Raw genomic sequence first — 20,190 nt, 5'->3', positions numbered from 1 at the left:
GGTTGGAGGGAACCATTCCCCTCTATTTCCTGGTACCTATCCCTTTCCCACTCAGGATCCACTCCTTGCTTTTTATTTCTAGCGCATTTGCGGCTCACTTTTGTTTCAGTGAAGCCCACCCTTGGGAGCATTCACAGCTCCCAAGCTTTCCTCATGGGCAGATCCCTAAAGTGGTGGGATGCCTCATCCTTGTTTCTCAAGAGAAGCAGCCACAGCCCCTCCTCCTGTCCAGGGAGGAACTGCTTAAAAAAAACACTACCCTTAGCGTTCCCCCCACTCATTTCCCCCCCTTTTTTTGCTGGGGGCGGAGGAGGCTGTCTCTGAGGTTGCATGCTCTTCTTCTGAATATTGCAAGCGTCTAGCTTTGGGGGGAGGGAGAGGGGGAGAGAGAGAGAGAGAGAGTGTGTGTGTGTGTCGTTCCCCTTCCTCGAAAACGGGGGGTTGGGTAAAGGAGGGGGCTGATCCGACTTCCCTCTGCCCGGAGGTGGAGAGTCGGAATCCCACCCAACCAGACGGAGCCTGGAGGATTTAGGAAGCCTTCGCTAGGAAAGGGATCTCAGAGAGGGAAAGCAGCCAGGGAGCAACTTTCTTCCAACTTTCGCTTGCGCGGCTCTTACAAAGAGCTTCCCATGCGCCCCGCTGGACTCGCGGCGGCGGCGGCGTGTTCCTCGCCTCGTCCTTCTTCTCCCGGGCGGGAGCCACGCCAGACGTCGCGGGCGCGCAGATTCCGCGGGACAAAACGGTGGGTGCACCGACGCCGCGTGGCTGATCGTCGGGGATGCTGTACTTATTTGTTGTCTCTCTCTGCGAGGGAAGAAGGGAGTCTGGAAAACCCGGCGCCTGGGGACGGGGAGGAGGGATGAGAGTTGGCCTCTGGTTCTTGGGTGTAGGAAGCAAGCGGTGCTCGTCTATTCCGCTCCCTCCTTTCTCGTGTGCGCGCCCTCTCTCTTTCTCTATTTGTAGGGGAAAACTCCCCTACACAAGCAAGTGCGGGGTCTTTGCCCGAAATAAGGCAGGGAACCGGCCTCGAGGGACGCGCGACTATTCTCTCCCGCCGACGGTGAAATGAAAAGCAACAGCTCGAGGGAAGCTGCTGCTTTGCTGGAGGAACAGACACGGAAAAGGGGAGGGGGCTTCTTCTGCTGCTGAACCCTTCTCCCTCCTGCTGCTTTTCCCTTTAAAACATCGCTCCCTGCCAGGGGTGCCAACTTGAATAAAATATTGGGGGGGGGCAGGTAAGCCCCGCTCCGCATAATCGATCACATGATCACACTATTTGAATGCCAGTTCTCATCAACTTTTTTTGGAGGTCATCCAGTTCCCTCAATTATTGGCGGGGGGCGAAGGGACCTCAAGCCCTGCGCTCCCTACTGCTTTCTCAACTGCAGGTGTGCGATCCCGTGTCCCGTCTGCTATCGGCGGACAACGGCATCGCTTGGAAGAATCTCCACGTACCGTAAATCCTTCCAAGTAAACCCAAGTTTAGCACGAGTAGATCATAAAATCTCGTGTGTGTCTGTGTATTCCATTCAGGGCACATACTGTGGCAGAAACTTCCGTTCCTTTGAACTCAGTGACCCATGTTGGATGTGTTTAGGCTTGGTTGTATCACTGATGTCATTGTTAGTCATGTCAAAAGTAAGGCTGTGATCCTAACACACTTAATAACAATAGTAATACTGAATTCTGTTAATAGGGTTTGTTTTTGATTTGCAGAAAGCTTACAAGGGGGTTTTATAACGTCAGCTACTTGTTGAGCTTTCATTCTAATATGTTTGCTAGGAAGTTGGTGTTATTGTTATCTTACACGTTTCAGCGCATTTTCCTATCAGTTTCCTTATTGCAAACGTTTTTAAAAAGAAGATAAAGGAATCAAGTTTGTTGTGCGAGAGCACCAAATCCAGTTTAATCGCACAACCTGCATTTGCTGATATGTGATTGAATCTCACCCTCAAAATAGCAACAATCTGAAGTGCCCTTTGCCATAATGTACCCAGACCTGTAGTGCTATCCATTTTTACTTAGAAGTGAGTTTCATTCAGCTTACAGGTACAGTGGTACCTCAGGTTAAGTACTTAATTTGTTCCGGAGGTCCGTACTTAACTGGAAACTGTTCTTAACCTAAAGCACCACTTTAGCTAATGGGGCCTCCTGCTGCTGCTGCGCCGCCGGAGCCCAATTTCTGTTCTTATCCTGAAGCAAAGTTCTTAACCTGAGGTAATATTTCTGGGTTAGCGGAGTCTGTAACCTGAAGCGTATGTAACCTGAAGCATATGTAACCCGAGGTACCACTGTACCTGTCCTCCTCCTCACTGCCTGCTTTGTGTACAGTCTGCCTGGTGAAGAGTTCTGCAGAACTTGAAAACTTGCCCGACTTTTGGGACGTTCCAGTTGGTACCAATAAAAGTATTGCCTAACTGTAAATTTGGGGGAGTCATTTTTTTAAAAAAAAATGAGTCAATAGATGTAGTTTCACCTTGAGCTAGCTGAAATCCTAACACTTTCATAAAATCGCATAATTGAAAGGGGCCTTGGAGGTATCCAGTCCCACCACCTGCTCTGTGTGAGTATGCAGTGCAGAATGCAACTACACGATCTCTGAGAAGCGGCTATCCAGACTCTACTTACTAGTATATCCATCAAGTGAATGAGAGATCATCACCTCCCAAGGCAGCCTTTTCCATTGCCAAACAGCTGTTAACAATTAGGAAGTTTATCTCCATGTTGAGATGAAATCTGCCTCCTCGCCATTTCCAGCAATTTCAGCTATGACCCTGGTCTGGATTGGGGTCCTACACTGGCTGTTTGTGAAAGAAAAACACAATTAGTGCAAAGTGTAGTTTTGAGCCACAGTCTAGCCGAAATTTAGCACTTAACGTCCCCCAGCTTCTTAATATTTTTTTTAAAAAGGTAATTAAAAGACTATTGAAATGAAGGCCAAGTGGAGAGTGAACCTATGCATGTTTACATGTTAGTAAGCCCTGCTAAATTCAGTGGGACTCAATTTCAAGTAAATGTGGGTGACCTGGTTGGATTGTACACTGAGCTTCTCTCCATATTATATTCTGTGTTAGTTACAGATGCAGTTATAGTACTACTGGTAGATCGTACGCACTGGTGGCGGTGGCAGCGAGATTTGAAGTAGACTAGCAAAGATTTTGATTCCCAGTTTTTTAACAATGGCAGCAAGAAATTGCCACCACCACCCCGCTGAATATGTTGCCACTGCTGTTGTTATTCATACTCATACTCCCTTCATCATATAGTCTCAGGATGGGCTATAGAAGTATCAGAGTAATAATAAAAATCCATTAAAGTCATAAAATTAAAACCACAATGCCCATCAATAATAACATTAACAGAACAGCAGTACTGTACAGAGAAAATGAAAAAAGTGGGTGTGGTTTTTGTGTTGGAGGAGTGTGAGTTCAGTTCAGTTCTGGTTCTCAGGGGCAGGGGGGGAATCCTGGGCTCCAAAGTCTTCAATATGAAGACTATATCAATTGCACCATTCTCCAGCTGGAAGAGCTTGGGGTTCTATTAACAAACAAAGTCGTTCCTAGAAGCCCAAATTCCCAGAGGCTGGAGAGTCCTGTCACTACTTCCCCCAGATGAGGCATCATGACACATAAGATGGGAATTACTTGGTTTACGTGCTTCTGATCAGGACTTTGCAGCAGCCTTTATGGCTTGCAGTAGCTTTATTGCTTTGGTGATTGTTGACCCTGTAGAAAAGAGACTTGGGTATTTCCGATAATAACAATAATAAAAAAGTAGTAGTAGTCATTTTAAATTTTAAGGAAAGTAGTCTTGCTTATGTTCCAATGACCAAACATTTTTCAGCATCCAGCATCTATTAATTTTATAGCTGTAAGTTCTCTAAAAATCTCTAATCATACATATTTGGATTTTCCTTACTGATATCAAAGCAATTTATTTCCAAAGAAATATGCTTAGGGAAAGATGGGGCGGGTTTAGCAAAAGCAAATGGAAGTTGTGTAAATAAACAGAGACTGGTTTTAAAGGAAGGGAATTTACCTTCACAAACATTTCTTTAAAATCAACCATTTAAATAATAAACAACCCCCCCCCCCAAGTTCTGAATGTATTGAGCTGGATCCAAAGGTGGTACGATTAAGATAGATCTGTCTGCTTCTGCTTTTTATTTTTTAATACCTTTCAATACTATTTTGCGTGATTGTATTTTATTGTACATTTGTTGCCCTTGCTCCTTCTTTGCTGCTTTGCTTATAGTTTTATAGAATGGCTGGATATAAGTTTGCAAACGAATGAATAAATTTAAAAGTTTAATTTGGATTTCTGTCTAGAATTAAAAGTTCATGAGGCTCTTAGGGATGTGGATTTCAAGCCCCATCTTGGGCAAAAGATTCCTGCATTGCAGAGGGTTGGACTAGATGATGCTTGTGGCTCCTTCCAGCTCTGCAATTCTATGAAAATATACAAATAAATGATTCAGTTTGCCAATATTGCAACATAAATATTGCCTTCTTTTTATTGTAGGTGAAATAAGTCCATCAGCTGCTGTTGAAATACAGATTTCCCAATACAGAAGATTTGAAGATGGAAGCATTTCATTTTGAGATGGTCTTGGTGCTTCTCATAACTGGATTTGTCATCATTGATGGTTCTGACATCTACCAGTCAAACCTGACTAACCCTGTCACAACTTCCTCTGAAACAGAATCTAAGCTGTTCTTCCCTACCCATAAACCCAACCGCACCTATATCTATTGTTCACAACGTCCTAAAATTATGGACACTTTCAAATACATCAATACAGCAATATCCTGTGCAGTGTTCATCATTGGGCTTGTTGGCAATGCAACCCTGCTGCGGATTATCTACCAGAACAAGTGTATGAGGAATGGCCCCAATGCACTGATAGCTAGCCTGGCCCTGGGAGACCTCATCTATATCATCATTGATATCCCTATCAACATATATAAGGTAAAACACCACAATGTTTACAGTTTGTGCACTCATTTTACAGTATGCAGAAGCTGACTTGTGGAGGGCAGCTGAAACACTGATGCGAAGGAAGGGGTGGGCCAGACAGATGATGTTCCTCACTCCTTGCAGCATATAAGTATGTTCTTCTTGTTGTTGTAATCCATTAACTGTAATGGCTTGGGGAGGACAGGTGAGCATCGACAGCTAATCTCCAGGCATTCATAGATAATATAAATTACCCAAAACTATGGAGCTAGACAGTGGAAGCATGTTTCTCCTGGATCTCTGTGGTTGATCATCTGTACACATTAGGGGATGGAGGCATTGTTTAATGGTCAGCCCATTCCCCCTGCCCCAACTTGGCAATCAGATTCTAGAAGGTGTTGCTGAGGGGCTGCTATTGTCATGCCATTTGTGTCACAGTATTCACTGGCTGTTGTATTTCTCCCTTGTGCTATTTAAAAGCCTTTGTGAGATGGCATCTGTAGTGTTGAAGTTGAGTGCTGTCTTTATGTGGATGACTTTCAGCTCTATCTTACCAGATCCAGATGCAGTTGTGGACATCACAAACCAGTGCTTAAAATCAGTGATGGACTAGCTAAGGGAGGCCATGCTACTCTCTTTCTCTAACACAGGCACACAACCCCTCTATTCAGCTGATCTTCCCAGAGTAGCTGAAGAGGGTTATTGCCCAGCTTTAATTTTGTTTTCCTCTTTGCTGTCACTGTCAAAGCTGGTCTTGGGCCAGAACAGTGCTGTTTTTCTAGAAAAAGAGGTGCCGGAGCTCACCATAAACACCTCCCTCTTTCTCTTAGAATGGCAATGGCGCCCACCTGAGAAGTGCTGGAACTCACCTGAGAGGTGCTGGACTGAGTTCTAGCGAGTTCCGGCTGAAAAAAAGTCCTGGGCCAGAACAAAATGGCTGTCAAACTGAAGGCTAGCTGCTTCTGCTCTACAGAATTTGAGGTGGAGGTCTTCCACATCAGATGTTCCCTGACCCTTTTAGCTAGAGATGTTAAAATATCTAGAGATGTTTTAGCCAGAATCTGGGATCTTATGCTATTTGCCCTCACACTTCCCTTGCCATCTCTGCTGGCATTTAGGCACTTTGTGAATTCTGTCCTGTTCTCCTGAGTGTTTAATGGCTCTTTACTTCCTCATTTTATCTGCTATTTTTATGTGGGTTTTTTTTTTTTTGCCTTTTTATCTTTTTGATCGGAATTGTATTTAGTATAGTTAATTATTGTAAGCTGCCTCCTTGATCTTTGATGGTGAAAACCGGGGAAGAAATGCCACCAACAAATAAATAAAATTCCTGCATGGTGCCTATTTAAGAAACATCACATCTATGTGGAGAGCAAACCTGCTCTGTTTTCTATGCTGGGCTATTATGAGATCCCACACTAAATGAGAACATAGTGACTGCACCTTTATCATAACACAGGGGAAAAACCAGCATACTCCCACTTGTGTAAAGAGTATAAAAGCAATGTAAAAACTGGGATAAGGAGAAGATTTAGCCTCTCGCTATACTGGGCCAAATTTTCGAGATGGGGATCAATTGTATTTCTGCGGATAAGGGAGACTATATAGTGTGCCACTGAGGTTGAAAAGACCATGATGGTCAAAACAACAACAATAAATGAAGAGTGGTTTAGAAATAATAATAATAATAATAATAATAATAATAATAATAATAATACCACCACCACCACTGGGAGATTCATTTCATGGTATCTTTTTCAGAGACTTGGCCAAGTAAACTATAGCGATGCATGATGAGAATATTCTCTACAAGACAAAGTAACACTTCCAGACTGTCAGAATGAATGTGTTGGAGTTCTGATTTATGATGTGGTGTTGGCCATGACTCAAGTTTAAAACTGTAGGGAGTGCTGGGATCAGTCTTAGTCACTTTGGATTATGTGACAGAATAATAAACCCGAATAAACCACTTTCCCCGCTCCTTTTAGTCTTCACTGAAGTTCATGAGCCTAATGGTTTTCCTACCACCCTTCCTAGTATCGCAAAATGATGGTTATATCTGTGTGTAATATGGCGTCTGTTCTTGGTGAGCTTTTAGTTGTAATGAAACTACAGTTTCTATACATGGTGTGCAGATGCCTGGCAATAATCAATCTCCGGGCTTTTTTAACTTCGTTATGAGTGTGACATCTTGAACTCCTTTAAAGGCATGTTACAGTTATGGCACCGTATACCATTGTTTAAGTTTCTTTTGCCCCATATGCAGAACATCAGAGGTAGTAGCCTCAGGGCCCTGCTCATACACACATGCTGACAAGTAGATAATTGAATGTGTGAATTGACTCCACTGAAAAACAGTGTGCGCTTGGGTAATGTGTGATGCCACGTTCAAACATGCCAATTGTCTCTCGACAGTGTGGTCAGCATGCTTGTGTGAACCAGCCTGTGGGACGAAAATAGAGGTGATAGGGGGAGCCACATGTGTTTTATGCATGTGTCTGATCCATTCATATATGAGTGGGAGGGTGGCAATCTTTAAGAAAACAAAACACACACACACACACACACACACACACACACACACTTTCCTTGCCTTATCTCACTGCACTCCATTGCTTTAAGCAATTTCCTCCCTGCCTGGCTTATGTCCAGTTATCAGAGATGGGCTGAGAGAAAGCTGCTGAAAGCAGCAGAGTGCAATAAAGTAAAGCAGGGGAGAGGGGTGGAGTGGGGTTCACTTCTCTCCTACCCATGTTCCTGCCCATAGAAAAAGGAACCTTTCATACCCTTGCTCTAAATGTCCCATGTGGCATGCAGGGATGAGGGAACTGAAAATAAAACTGCCAATATAATAATACAATTATACAATGCTATTGTAGAGTTGGAAAAAAAGTTCAGAAAAGGGCAACCAAAATTATCAAAGGGATGGAGCAACTCCCCTGTGAAGAAAGATGCACGCAGAAGAGGCCCAGGTTCATTTCTTGGCTTTCCAAGTAGGGCTTTGAAAGCCCCTGCCTGAGCTTGATGAACCAATGGTCTGACTTGGTACAGTCAACTTCCCCTGTTTCCCTAATTTACCACAGTATCATATACATGTTTATTTGGAAGTAAGTCTCACTGTGTTCAGTGAGACTTTCTCCCTAGCAAGTGTGTTTTGGAGCCTTTTCTCCTTAAAGCATTCAAGTTTTAGAGGCTGGTGTATGCATTTTATGAGCTGCTTTGCAAGTTGTCCAGCAATAGAAAGATTGACACGTTAGCGAGGAACAACCAGCCCATGCGTGATGCTGCCTTATATATCTTCCCTATTTAGCCCAGTATTGACTACTCTCATCAGCAACACCTCTTGAAAGATTCAGATAAAAAAAATATTTCTAGCCCAGCAGACTTTTTTGTTTTTAAGTGGAGTTGTGAAGAATTAAATCTAGGAGCTTCAGCAGAAGAAGCATGTAGGACTCTTTGGGTGGTGGAAGCATTTTTAAAAAAACAAAAAAAACTATGAACTTTCACATTTTAGTTGAGATTTTATGTTGGAAAAACAGACTTGCCTTTCCTAAAAACTGGATTAAAATCTTTCTGTCATTATTCCAGAATTGTTTCTCTCTTCAGTCCAATGGATCTGGTTATGAAACCATTTTTTTGCTTAGCGTTCTTTGAAGATAAATTGAGTCCTAACAGACGGATGCTCTGGCATTAGTACAAAGTTTTGGTTTTGTTTTGAATAAAATTTAGCTGTAAATGGTTTGGGCCAGACTTCCTCCCACACGGTCTCAACCACAAGCCATGGCGATCGCTCACAGATCACTCCCTGTCACTTTCTCTGAAGTTGTGAGAGATAGAGATTGTCTGCATGTACATACACATAGTGCACATGTATGCCCAAGCCTTAATTTTCTTTAGTTAGTTTAGTTTAGTTTAGTTTGTGTGTACATATATACATTTTTTAAAAAAATAAACAGGATTCTAAGAAAACAAATTGTGGGCCCTATTTATCTTCTAAAGAAATAAGGCACAGAATAGAGCTCTGTAAGTGGAACCTGAAACAAAATTTTGTTCAGCCAGCCATGCGGTTTCCCACGATACTTCATTCTGTGTCCCACTTCTATGGTTTTCCATTTTTTCATACTCAGCATTCTACAACCACTGACAATTCTTGTGCCTCAATGGGGGTTTTGGAGGTGTTTTCATTCCCCCCTCCATACAGTATTTTCCTCCTAAAGCTTGCTTGTACTTTTGCAAACCTTGGAGGTCCTCCAAGCTTACTGAAACCCCCTCTTTGGAAGTTGTATGTGGATGATGTTGTTTTGGCTACATAAAGATCAGCACTTGATTATTCTGCTATTAGCATATAGGAAGACCACTATTGGTCAAGCATCAGCCATCATGCATCACTATTAGTATACAGGGTTGGTGCTATCAATCAGCTTGTTCTTTCAATGTAACATTTGCATATTCCTTTAATCCAGCCAGTATGCGAGCTACTATGAATGTATAATTCATTAATCAGCATCTCTGCTTCCATGCAAGGGTTATATGGCCCCTTCATAGTTACACAGCGCTGTTCAACTGGGGTGGGATGGGAAATTGGATAAATGCAAGAATGTTAATTGCTTAGCCTCTACTACAAAATGCAGGTGGGGACAGAAGCTGTGCCAAGACAGCTATAGCTAGTAGCACGGCAGAGTCTGCAATATACACTTTTAGGATGTTTGCATTTCCTGTTGAAATGTTCCTCTGATCACTTCCTCCAGCTCTCAAATTATTGGTCAGCCAGAAATTCCACTCGGGAATATTTTAACTGATTCCAAGAAAGAGATACAGTCCACCTTTTACACCAGCTGATAAGCATATCGGGAAGAAGGATGGATTTGCTATCATTCTAAATACATGTGTGTGTGTGTGTGTGTGTGTGTGCGCGCGCGCGCAAGTGTAATGTTGCATGAACAGAATCATTAGTCAATGGGGTAGAGCAGACATATGGATCCCAGCCCAAAAACAGTTACATGGAAACAATGCAAATCCAGTTGAATTCCTTGGTTGAATGTGCCTGTTTCCATTGCCACATGGCTAGAAATGTGCTCCCTGGTCCACACCATGTACTGCCGATATGGTTTGTGTACTCAAAATGTACACTGTTGTTATGCCTTCCACGCGAATCACCCAGGTTGGATCATTGCCAGTAACTACCTCATATAAAAGCCTCCTGAGTGGGTCGGGGCATAGTCATTACATTTTTTGTGATATATTCCAAGGGAATCGAGATTGCCATTATTGGGAACTGAATCCAGGACTAAGTGGTTCAGTCCAGAAAGAGAACTCCTATGTTCCTTAAATCCATACCATCTTAATACCAGCAGAGTTTGGAAGGTGGCTGTGTTCCAAAGCCAGAAGCTTTAACTGACCATGTTCAAAAGTAGCATGCACCTTCCAAAGCATGGTTGGAAATTGATTTCCCTCCTCTGGATCTTACAGTCCATTTTTAATCAGCATGCTTGCATAGATGTTAAAAGCATCTTCCACGGAAGCGTCTTCTATACAACAGTGCAAGAATGGTGCCAAAAAAAATTATAAATACCACCAAGTAAACTGAAGCCCACTTGGTGACATTTAGAAATCATCCAAATGGAATGTTCTGTCTTGTTTATTACGGCTTCACAGGGTTGAGCGTGGAAAACGCAAGATTAGAGGGAGGGGATATTCAGGAAGTTGTGGCTGTCTGGTTAGTTTTCTTGAATTCCAGCAGCAGAGTATTGAAATCTTTCAAAAGTTTCTGATTTTAGCATACAAATATGTGGACAGAATTCCACTCTTGTCAGACATTGCGCTGCAGATTTGCCTTGGAAGACAATAGCTTTGAAATCACAGTAAGGCTGGACAGTACTGATCGGTAAACCTTCCTCCCTTGTGAACCTTTTGAGAGACCAGGCCACAAGAGAACTTTGCATCCATTTGGCATACACATGGAGTGTACAGCTGAACTGGCCCTGCATCTGCCATCTGCACAAGGAATATTTGGGAAGAAGAGCGTATACATGTACAGCTGTAAGCACAGAGCTCCTTGCCCTGTTGTGAATCCTGCACATTAACAGAATCACAGAATTGTAGAGTTGGAAGGGACCCTAAGGATCACCTAGTCCAGACCCCTGCAATCTTGGAATATGCAGCTGTCCCACATGGGGATCGAACCTGCAACCTTGGCATTATCAGCACCATGCTCTAACCAACTGAGCTATCCAGTGAGCTCAGTTAAGGCTTCCCTTCCCAAGGTTCCACTCAGTGAGTGAACAAAGCAGGTTGAGCCAGAAGGTGCACTCCTATAATTAGCTGGGAGCCTAGCATAAATATATTGCCTCGTACACATGGGCAATGTCCTCTATACCGGGGTTTAGGATGACTGTAACCACACAGGCTGCAGAATGTATCATCTGTAAAATGTATTTGATACATCCAACTGTTCAAATGTGACATCTGGATGGATCTAGAAAGCCAACAGAGTTTGAAGGCATAGGATCTGACATCTGTTTGCAGACTAAATCAGATGTTATCCTTGAATGAATGGACAAGCAGACTACAGAAATGTATGTGATCTCTGTTGTCAAAAAGGGCCAAATCAGATGTTTCTTTAATAGTGGGATTAGTAACCCTATCTGTATTTTATAAAAATTAAGTTCCAGGACTGAGAGGGCCCATTTTTCATTAGAACTGCAGCCTACAAGCATCTTTCAAATTATTTCTCTGTGCCAGTCGTGGTGCCCATATTGTTCCAGCAGGGGCCCCTTCGCGGCAGATCTATCTATGGTGGGATTACAGTCAAGTTTAAGATTGCCTCCCAGCATGGTATGTCACTCTGCAAATCAATGCAGTATGTGTGTGTGTGTGTGTGTGTGTGATTTTTAGCATTTTAGCCACAAATGTATGTTGCCCAATATTGGAGCGTTATATTGAGGCCAAGGTGCACTGTTTGAGCTTCATTCCCAAGTACTGGAAGTTCAACAGAAAGAGGACGTGTGCTGCCTTCTTTGTCACTGCTCTGTGTAATATGCCATCTCTGTTTTTCTAATGATATTGCATCCTTTTAGCCTGCATAAGCATATCTGTTGACATCTGGGAGCAATTCTTCCCACCTTTTGATTAAGAAACTGATCATATCCTCCCCATCAACAGATTTTTTTCCAGACCTCTTAAGCAAATATTCCTTCTTTTCCTGTCTTTCCAAATAATAGAACTTAAGCTCCTTTACTTTGTAAGCTTTGATCACTGTTTACACTTATCTCTAAGGATACAATAACTTTAGAATCCATTTCCCCCACTTCATTATTGAAGGTGATGATGTGAGCTTCTAATGTTTTTAAGCCCCCTCCCCTTTTTTAATAGCAGAGCCCTCAATGGCTGTTTATGTGTGTGTGTGTGGAGGTCATTTCCTTCAGTTTGTCTATGGTGAAGCAGGCAGCATCAAACCTGGCACCTTTGAGTATCTTTGCAGCTGTCATTGTGGAGGCCAGCTTTAAAACTGTTTCCTTGCTGACTGAAAGTAATCAGTGAGGTTGTGTTCCTTAGCTGGCTGCACTCCCTCCATCATTCCCTATCTACCAACTCCTGAACACCTGATTGGTGGTACAGGGTTTCAGTAGCTAAGACTTAATAAAGCAAGAGACAGAGCAGCTAGATTATTCAGCCATTCTCTGTTTCACACACTTGTGTGTGCCCCAGTTTTACGTGATTTTAGACTGTTTCTCTTAAAGTGATTAAGCTGTTTTTAATGTCATGTTCTCTGGTCCATGGGGTCACGAAGAGTCGGACACGACTAAACGACTAAACAACAACAACAATGTCACTTTTTATATGATGAATTCTTAATGTTAAATAGAAAAGTATATACAAATTTCAAATCAATAAATGTAGGTGAATCCCCCTTTTCATTGGGACAATCTGGGGTCACCTGATGACTTTGGAAAAATGTACACTTTGATATGGAGAATGTTAATTGGTTGCGAGGACAGGCAAGGTGAGATTCAGGTACATGTTCATTTTTTTCTACACTGCCATTTAACATTTCCCATTATTTTTCTTATCCATCCTTTAGCTTCATGGTCAGTGGCCCTTTGGGATGTCTCCTTTTGGACAGTTTCTTTGCAGCTGTTTTCCTTTTCTTCAGAAAGCCTCAGTGGGGATCACAGTCCTTAACCTCTGTGCTCTAAGCGTGGACAGGTAAATAGTTCTACAATTTCATTCTATGAACAATTTCTCCTAGAACAAGAATGAAGAGAGTCAAAAAGTAGTGTAATGACTGGATTTTGAAAGCTACAGAACTAATGGCTGTTTATGATATTAAGGCTGGATTGCTAATCCCATGTACCTGGGAGAAAGCTCCATTGAATTCAGTAGGACTTACTTCTGAGTGGACAGGATTGCACTGTGGCTGCTTGGTTTTATTTTAAGGTTAAAGCTTTCATCCTGTGTTGTAATTCCATGTGATAATTTTCTTAATAGCTTCTAGACAAAGTACAAGTGTGGAAATGATCAGGTCCTCTTAATTAAGTGAAGCATTTTTAAGATGACATGATATCTAGACTTCTTAAACCAAGCGTCAAGGATGTCCTGCCTGAAGGCAGCATGCACCAGAGGCTCAAATGCCCGTACCAATCCTATGTATGGGTCTCTCCCTTGATTGGACCCCAATGGGCTGATCAACTCCAGCCTCTTGCCATATGATCTCTGGATGAAGGGCAGAGTATACATTTAATAAATAATAATGATGTTTGGCAAAGGAGTGGAGCAAAGCCATTAGCCAAGGCCTGCATCAGCATGGTTGGGCACCTGTCAAGACCCCTGCCCTGTGAGGATGCCCCAATGGTTCTCCTCCTCCGTTTCTTCTTTTCATTGCTAGTCTCTCCTTTTTGCTTCTTTGGGGGCCCCCATACCTTTTGAAATTAGACACCTGAGGGAGATGTGGCACCTCAGCTGCGGAACACTCTCTATAGAACACTCTCATCTGATCTACTTACACTTCTGCCTTTTGTATCCCAGACACAAGCTTTAAAAAAAAATTTCCTTAGGACTGAAAAACATCCGTTGAGTTATTTCCAAACAGCATTGATTTTTTATTATTATTATTTTATTCTGATGCAGCTGCTGGTTTCTTGTCCTATCGTTTTATCGAATTGCTTAATTTTATTGTCAAATTGCTTTGTTTTGTTTTTAAAATGTTTGTAATTGCTCCCCTGGGAAACCTGTGCTATAAACAAACAAACAAATTAACCCACATTATGTGAATTAAGTCCTCTTGTTTATCTTTCTGCGGTGTGGGATTATGTCCACAATTGTCTGTATATTATAGAAAGTTGTTTGTCTATTCACTATGCATTTGGACACCTTAAGATATTGTAACCAAACATTGATTGCATAATGGTCATGAGATCAAGTAGCAGTTTTTTTCAATATGATTGGATTCCATTTTGAATCAAGATGCACTGATTCAAAGCTGCACTGATTTTTATTATGAGACCCCAAATAATGCTGTTAAGCGAAAACCATTCAAATCTAATGATTAGATGGAGACCCTCTCTTCCACACACTTGCATGATGATAATGCCAAGATTACAAAACATGAATCCACTCATTTGTTGCCATCTTATGGGTAATTAAGCATCTCATATTGTAAAGAGTCATGAAAGGCGCCTATTATGTTAAGCTTTCCTTTAAAACTCCACCTTTTAATAAAGAATTGAAGCTTGCAATTAATGCCTCTGTGTTTTATTTAGGTACCGGGCGGTTGCCTCCTGGAGTCGTGTTCAAGGAATTGGAGTCCCCTTGATCACCGCTATTGAAATCATTACAATTTGGATTCTTTCATTTGTCCTGGCTATCCCAGAAGCAATAGGTTTTACCACTGTTGAATTTGAATACAACGGCAACTTCTACGTTTCCTGTATGCTTCTAACTAATACCACATTTTTGTCCGTATGTATCAAAATACAGCCATGGTTCTTTCCATTTGCAATGGGGCAGTCTGGAGTGGTGGGATAAAAGGACTAAGAATGGGAGAAGAGGCAAGGGCTGAGTGGATGGAGGGAAAGGTTGGCTCATATGGAGATGGAAATATGGGAAAGTTTAGGACAACACCCCAGGTGCCCAAGCATAGCACAGTGGGAGAAATCCAAAATGTTCCCATCTTTTTTTAATAAAATTATTCAAAACTTTAAATGTTAGCTGGCTTGTATCAGCTGGTTCCTGACCATGGTTTAGCCACTAGAGATGTCCTTCCAGCTCATAGACAGCCATGAAAGGTTATAGTGGCCTCACTCTGTTTACCTCTTTCTACTAAAATCATGTTAATAACACCATTCTCTTTCCTGAACACTTTTCCCTGGTTCCTGAAAACGTTCACATCTAGGGACTGCAAGTTTCAGTGGAAGGAAGGGCTGTTTATAACTTCGTTTTCTTACCTTTCCCTTCCCTCAATCCTGTTTGTTTTCTACAGGGATCCAGTATCTTCTTCCCTGCAGAAGGAAAAACATTGTGTGTGGCAGGGAGGGGGAAAGGTTTTGAGTGCGGGCAAATGTCGGTAGGGAAAGTGTTAAAAAGCCTCTTCCTCTGTTATCCCTCTGCTGAAACTCATGGCCAGTGAAACTCAGAGGCTGCTATTGTTTAGCCCAATAAAACTCTGTGCAAAAGACATGTGCAACTGCTTATAATCTGTTTTTATTAAATACATAAGGAAATCCCACCCCACCCCATTTCTCCCTAAGAAAAATAGTCTGCCATTCTGCCTTCCCAAAACATTATAAAAGCAAACTTTCAATTGCAACAGGGTTCCTCCCCCTTATATTTTGGTGACGTCCAATTCCAGAATGTTAATTTTTGTGTAGCTGAAGAAGAGAATGTAGAGCAGAGAGAAGACATAGTCACGTAAGCTCCAAATAAATGAATGGAGGATTAAAAGGGAAAGCCTCTCCTTAAGTCTAGTAGCAAATGTTACAATAAATCATGTCAGCTGACTTTAGTAGAACTTTATGGTTATCTCATTTTCAGTGGTCTTAGAAACCTCTTAGCTATTCTTGTTTTTGATAGCCCTTCTTTCAAATATTTGTGCTAGGATGTAAATCCCAAAAGGCCAAGTGCTTTAGGGAACATGTGAAAGAGCACGTTTCCTGTAGAAGACTAGTTCCATGTGTACTCATACGGCAAACAAAAGAATGCCTGTGTCACTTACATCAAAGTACAAAACTTGATGGAAGATCCGTGTAAGCTTAATTGCCGTAATTAATCATTTGCAGACATCTTAGTTTAGCTTTTACAGCTTTAAAATGCCCAAAGTGTCACTCCTTTAAAATTCTAAATTGGTTGGATGCAGCCTTTGGTATTCTTTCAAGCATTGCTCCCCCCCCCCCCCCGTAGCACAGCAATTTAGAATTAGTGGGAGAAGATAGATTTGTTGTATCTACATGAGGTGTACTGTTTTGATATAACCAAGGAAAATTACTTCTTCCTATGAATTTTCATACTTTGTATGATGACGAAGGTCCCAGGTCCAATTCCCTGCTGGCTTCTCCTGTTTAGAGGGCTAGGAAAGTAAATGTAAGCAGTTGTGGTTTGGAAAGACCAATTGCCTGATTTATTGTAAAGCATGTTCATATGTTCATATGAAGTCATGTGGGAAAGGATCCAAGAGCATAAAAACATGGAGGGTAGGGCTATTGATGGCTACTGGACAAAATGTCTGTGTTCTACTTCCATTGTTGGATGCAGTAAGCCTCTGAATACCAGTTTCTGGGAATCCCATGTGAAGAGATTGCTGTTGTCCTCAGGTCCTGCTTGCTGGCTTCTCACAGGCATCTGGTTGGTCACTGTGATAACACGATGCTGGACTAGCCAAGCCACTGGCCCAATTCAGCATGCTTTTCTTTTATTCACTGGAACACAGGAAGAAGCCGCCTTATATCCATTTAGGCCACTGGTCCATCTAGCTCAGTATTGTTCACTTTGACTGGCAACAGCTCTCTAGAGTCCCTGACTTCTTCTCAGCTTGGAAGCTTACATTGAATATCGCATGTACTAGGCACTTGCCAACAAAGGTCCATATAGTTAAAGCTATGGTTTTCCCAGTAGTGATGTATGGAACCAAAAAGAAGGCTGATCGCCGAAGAATGGATGCTTCTGAATTATGGTGCTGGAGGAGACTCTTGAGAGTCCCATGGACTGCAAGAAGATCAAACCTATTCATTCTTAAGGAAATCAGCCCTGAGTGCTCACTAGAAGGACAGATCATGAAGCTGAGGCTTTCATGAGGCCACCTCATGAGAAGAGAAGACTCCCTGGAAAAGACCCTGATGTTGGGAAAGATTGGGGGCACAAGGAGAAGAGGACGACAGAGGACGAGATGGTTGGATAGTGTTCTCAAAGCTACCAGCATGAGTTTGACCAAACTGTGGGAGGCAGTGGAAGACAGAAGCGCCTGGCATGCTCTGGTCCATGGGGTCACGAAGAGTCGGACATGACTAAACGACTAAACAACAACAACAAAAGGCACTTGTAGTTGATTGCATGGGCAGATCTTTTATACACGGTTGCTATATTATCGGTGGCTGTGTGAAGAGGCCTTGAGACATGCAAAAGAGCCAGAAGGTCTGAAGTTTTTTTGTTGCATGGAGAATTAGTGACCAAGCCAACAAACTCAGACCAGTTCCTAGAGCCCTCTCAAGAGTAATAAAAAGATCTGGTGTAGTTACACCTTTAGGAATCCACAAAAGCACAGTGACCACTTTCCTGCTTTGTAGTGCAGAAATACATTTAATCCTGGCCCTGCAGGGTGCTTATCACCTCCAACTTCTTCAAGCACCTTATGACAGCGTTCCATGAAACAACGTGAAAGCAAGAGGAGGACAGTTGTAAGGAAGGAGTTGTCTGGACAATAGAGGTCTAAACTGAGGCAATTCCCTCCCTTCTTCTCTGAGGCTAAATTTGACCTGACAATCTTTCAGTGTTATTGTTTCTAATTTGCTATTTTTATTGTTTTGATTCCATCTAAATAGCTGAAAGAAGCAAACAGATAAGAATCCTTTTTGGTCTAAACTTTGCCCTACTTTAACGTGAAATATCTCAAGGGAAGCATTTCCTTCAGTTCCATGGCTGCCAACAGTTAGCTAACTAGCACTTTCTCACAGCATTGCCATTGATTCAGTGGCATCATCTGTGAAAGATCTTTGAAATGAGAAAGTTTTACATTCAGGCCCCAGGCTAAAGGGCCTGAAGTAAATTGCTCTCCTGTGCAACTCCCTCCTTCCTTCACCCCCCCCCCCCGTCCCTCTTTTTCTCTCCTCCCCTCTCCATATAGCCAAAGCCTGCAATTATAAAATGGCTAAAAATATTGCTTCATTAAGAATATATTAATTTGTGGTAAAAGCTTTAATCTTCCTCTTCCAAAGCTAGCTCTGCCGTTGAAATATGCATAAACAGAACGGCAGACTTCTGACTCCTTTGAACAGTAGCGAGGAACCACATGTAATCCTCAGCTATTAACATCATCATATTCCAGTGTGGGAACAAGGAAAATGACATCTGCTAAGAATTAACAACCGATGGGAAAATATTGTGAGAAAACAAGGATTCCCCTTTATACACATACCTTCCAGTGACCAATAATCAAGAGATAGGATTATGTTTGTGCATGTGTGTTATCTCTAGAAATGGCAAAGAAATGTTTATCGTTATTAGCAAAACTGTGAAGTGTTTTGTAAAAGATACTCACCCAAAATCTCCAGCAGCCTTTAACTTTAATTGGGAAATGTACTGGGATATCCCAGCCACCCACTGCTTCTTGTCACATAGTAAACATACCATGTAAAGGGTTACATTCTGGCCAGGGGGGTTAAAGAAACCATACATTGAAAGTCACTGGAAACAGCAATCTGGGCTCCACATTTTCCAGACTAGTGCATGCTTAAGTGGCCTCTTTCTGCCTGGTACATGAGCAAGACAGTTAATCTTGCTACTGATAGCAGAGCACGATTACACTTACAAGACATTCTTAACCTGGACCTTTTGGAATCAAAGCCATTCGCAAAAGCCTTAAAAGGTAACAAAGCAGAGTTTTCACTGGGACAAGCTATTTAGCAAGACTTCTATTGCCCTTTGATTTTAGCACAAATGTTAGTAACCATGTCACGGATCCCTGGGATTCGAAAGTTGAGATGTGGGTCAGTTTTGCCTAGTTGCTTTCTTTCTGCACATGCTTTCACGTCTACAAAGAGTCCCAAGTCCCAAGCCAAAACAGATTGGAAGGTGCCTTGATCCGAGTAAACAGGGCTGCCTCTAGTCTTAGGCAGACCACTTCAGGGGACAGATGTTAGGGAGCAAAAGCAGCTTTCCTAAGCCCCCCTCTAGGTATTCTTTTCTGGGGCCACATGGCCTATTCTAGAGGACCTAATCTTGTATGCTACCTCAGGTATGGTGGAAGACACTATCTTGTCACAACTGGCAGTTGTATTTGTGTGTACCCACATACATGCGAGTGTAAACAGGGCAGTCAAACGGTAATGAAACGGAATGTTCTCCTACTGCTTGATTTCTGAATGTTGCCCTTGGCGGGTGTCAATGCAAGAAGGCATTGCATTGAGCAATAAGTTGTTCCGTTTTGGTTCTCTCCCCTGCAGTTTTATGCCAAAGCAAAGGACTGGTGGCTCTTTGGTTTCTACTTTTGCATGCCGCTTGCGTGCACCGCCTTCTTCTACACCCTCATGACCTGTGAAATGCTGAACAGGAGGAAGAGCAATCTGAGAATAGCTCTCAGTGAACATCTGAAGCAGGTAAGGAAGGGAGGGGAAATGCCTAGGAAGCATTTTCTGACGTCTATTTTCCGTGCGTTATCTTTCCGAACTTTTTAGAGCGAGCTGTAATCAAAGGCATTCCCAAAATAGAAGCTGTGGCGAAAGATGAGTTTTGACCCAAAGGTATTCAGGCAAACTCAGAACATAAGGGTAATCTCAAGTGCAAGCAGCTGATGCAGGCGCACTGCTTCAGAGGCCAGACAGGGTTGCTTGCTTTTTTAGAACAAGTGTGACAGCTTTGCTCGCTCACTTTCTAACCTTAAAATCCTACTCTCTGGATTCCTTGAACTCTAGTTAACAATGTGCCAAAGATACATTCCTACATTTTTGCTTCTCAACATATTATCATTTCTACTTTAGCCAAGTCTGAGTAACAATACATTTCTAGCAGTGATAGGGGATGATTAATGTA

General features: G+C 42.3%; 1 protein-coding gene across 1 annotated transcript in view; it reads left to right on the top strand.

Annotated features, from left to right (window-relative positions):
- Positions 1-405: 405 nt before the first annotated feature.
- EDNRA (endothelin receptor type A) overlaps positions 406-20,190 on the top strand; it is a 28,805-nt gene continuing 9,020 nt past the window's right edge. Inside the window, exons 1-5 of the mRNA XM_053403177.1 lie at positions 406-742; positions 4,522-4,968; positions 13,037-13,161; positions 14,715-14,913; positions 19,605-19,757. Of these exons, the coding sequence (XP_053259152.1) occupies positions 4,582-4,968; positions 13,037-13,161; positions 14,715-14,913; positions 19,605-19,757 (864 nt within the window). The 5' untranslated portion in view covers positions 406-742; positions 4,522-4,581. The remainder of the gene's footprint in view (positions 743-4,521; positions 4,969-13,036; positions 13,162-14,714; positions 14,914-19,604; positions 19,758-20,190) is intronic.

Source organism: Podarcis raffonei, chromosome 9 (genome assembly GCF_027172205.1).
Source record: "Podarcis raffonei isolate rPodRaf1 chromosome 9, rPodRaf1.pri, whole genome shotgun sequence".
Lineage (NCBI taxonomy): Eukaryota > Metazoa > Chordata > Lepidosauria > Squamata > Lacertidae > Podarcis > Podarcis raffonei.
This window is presented reverse-complemented; position numbering and strand designations above follow the sequence as displayed.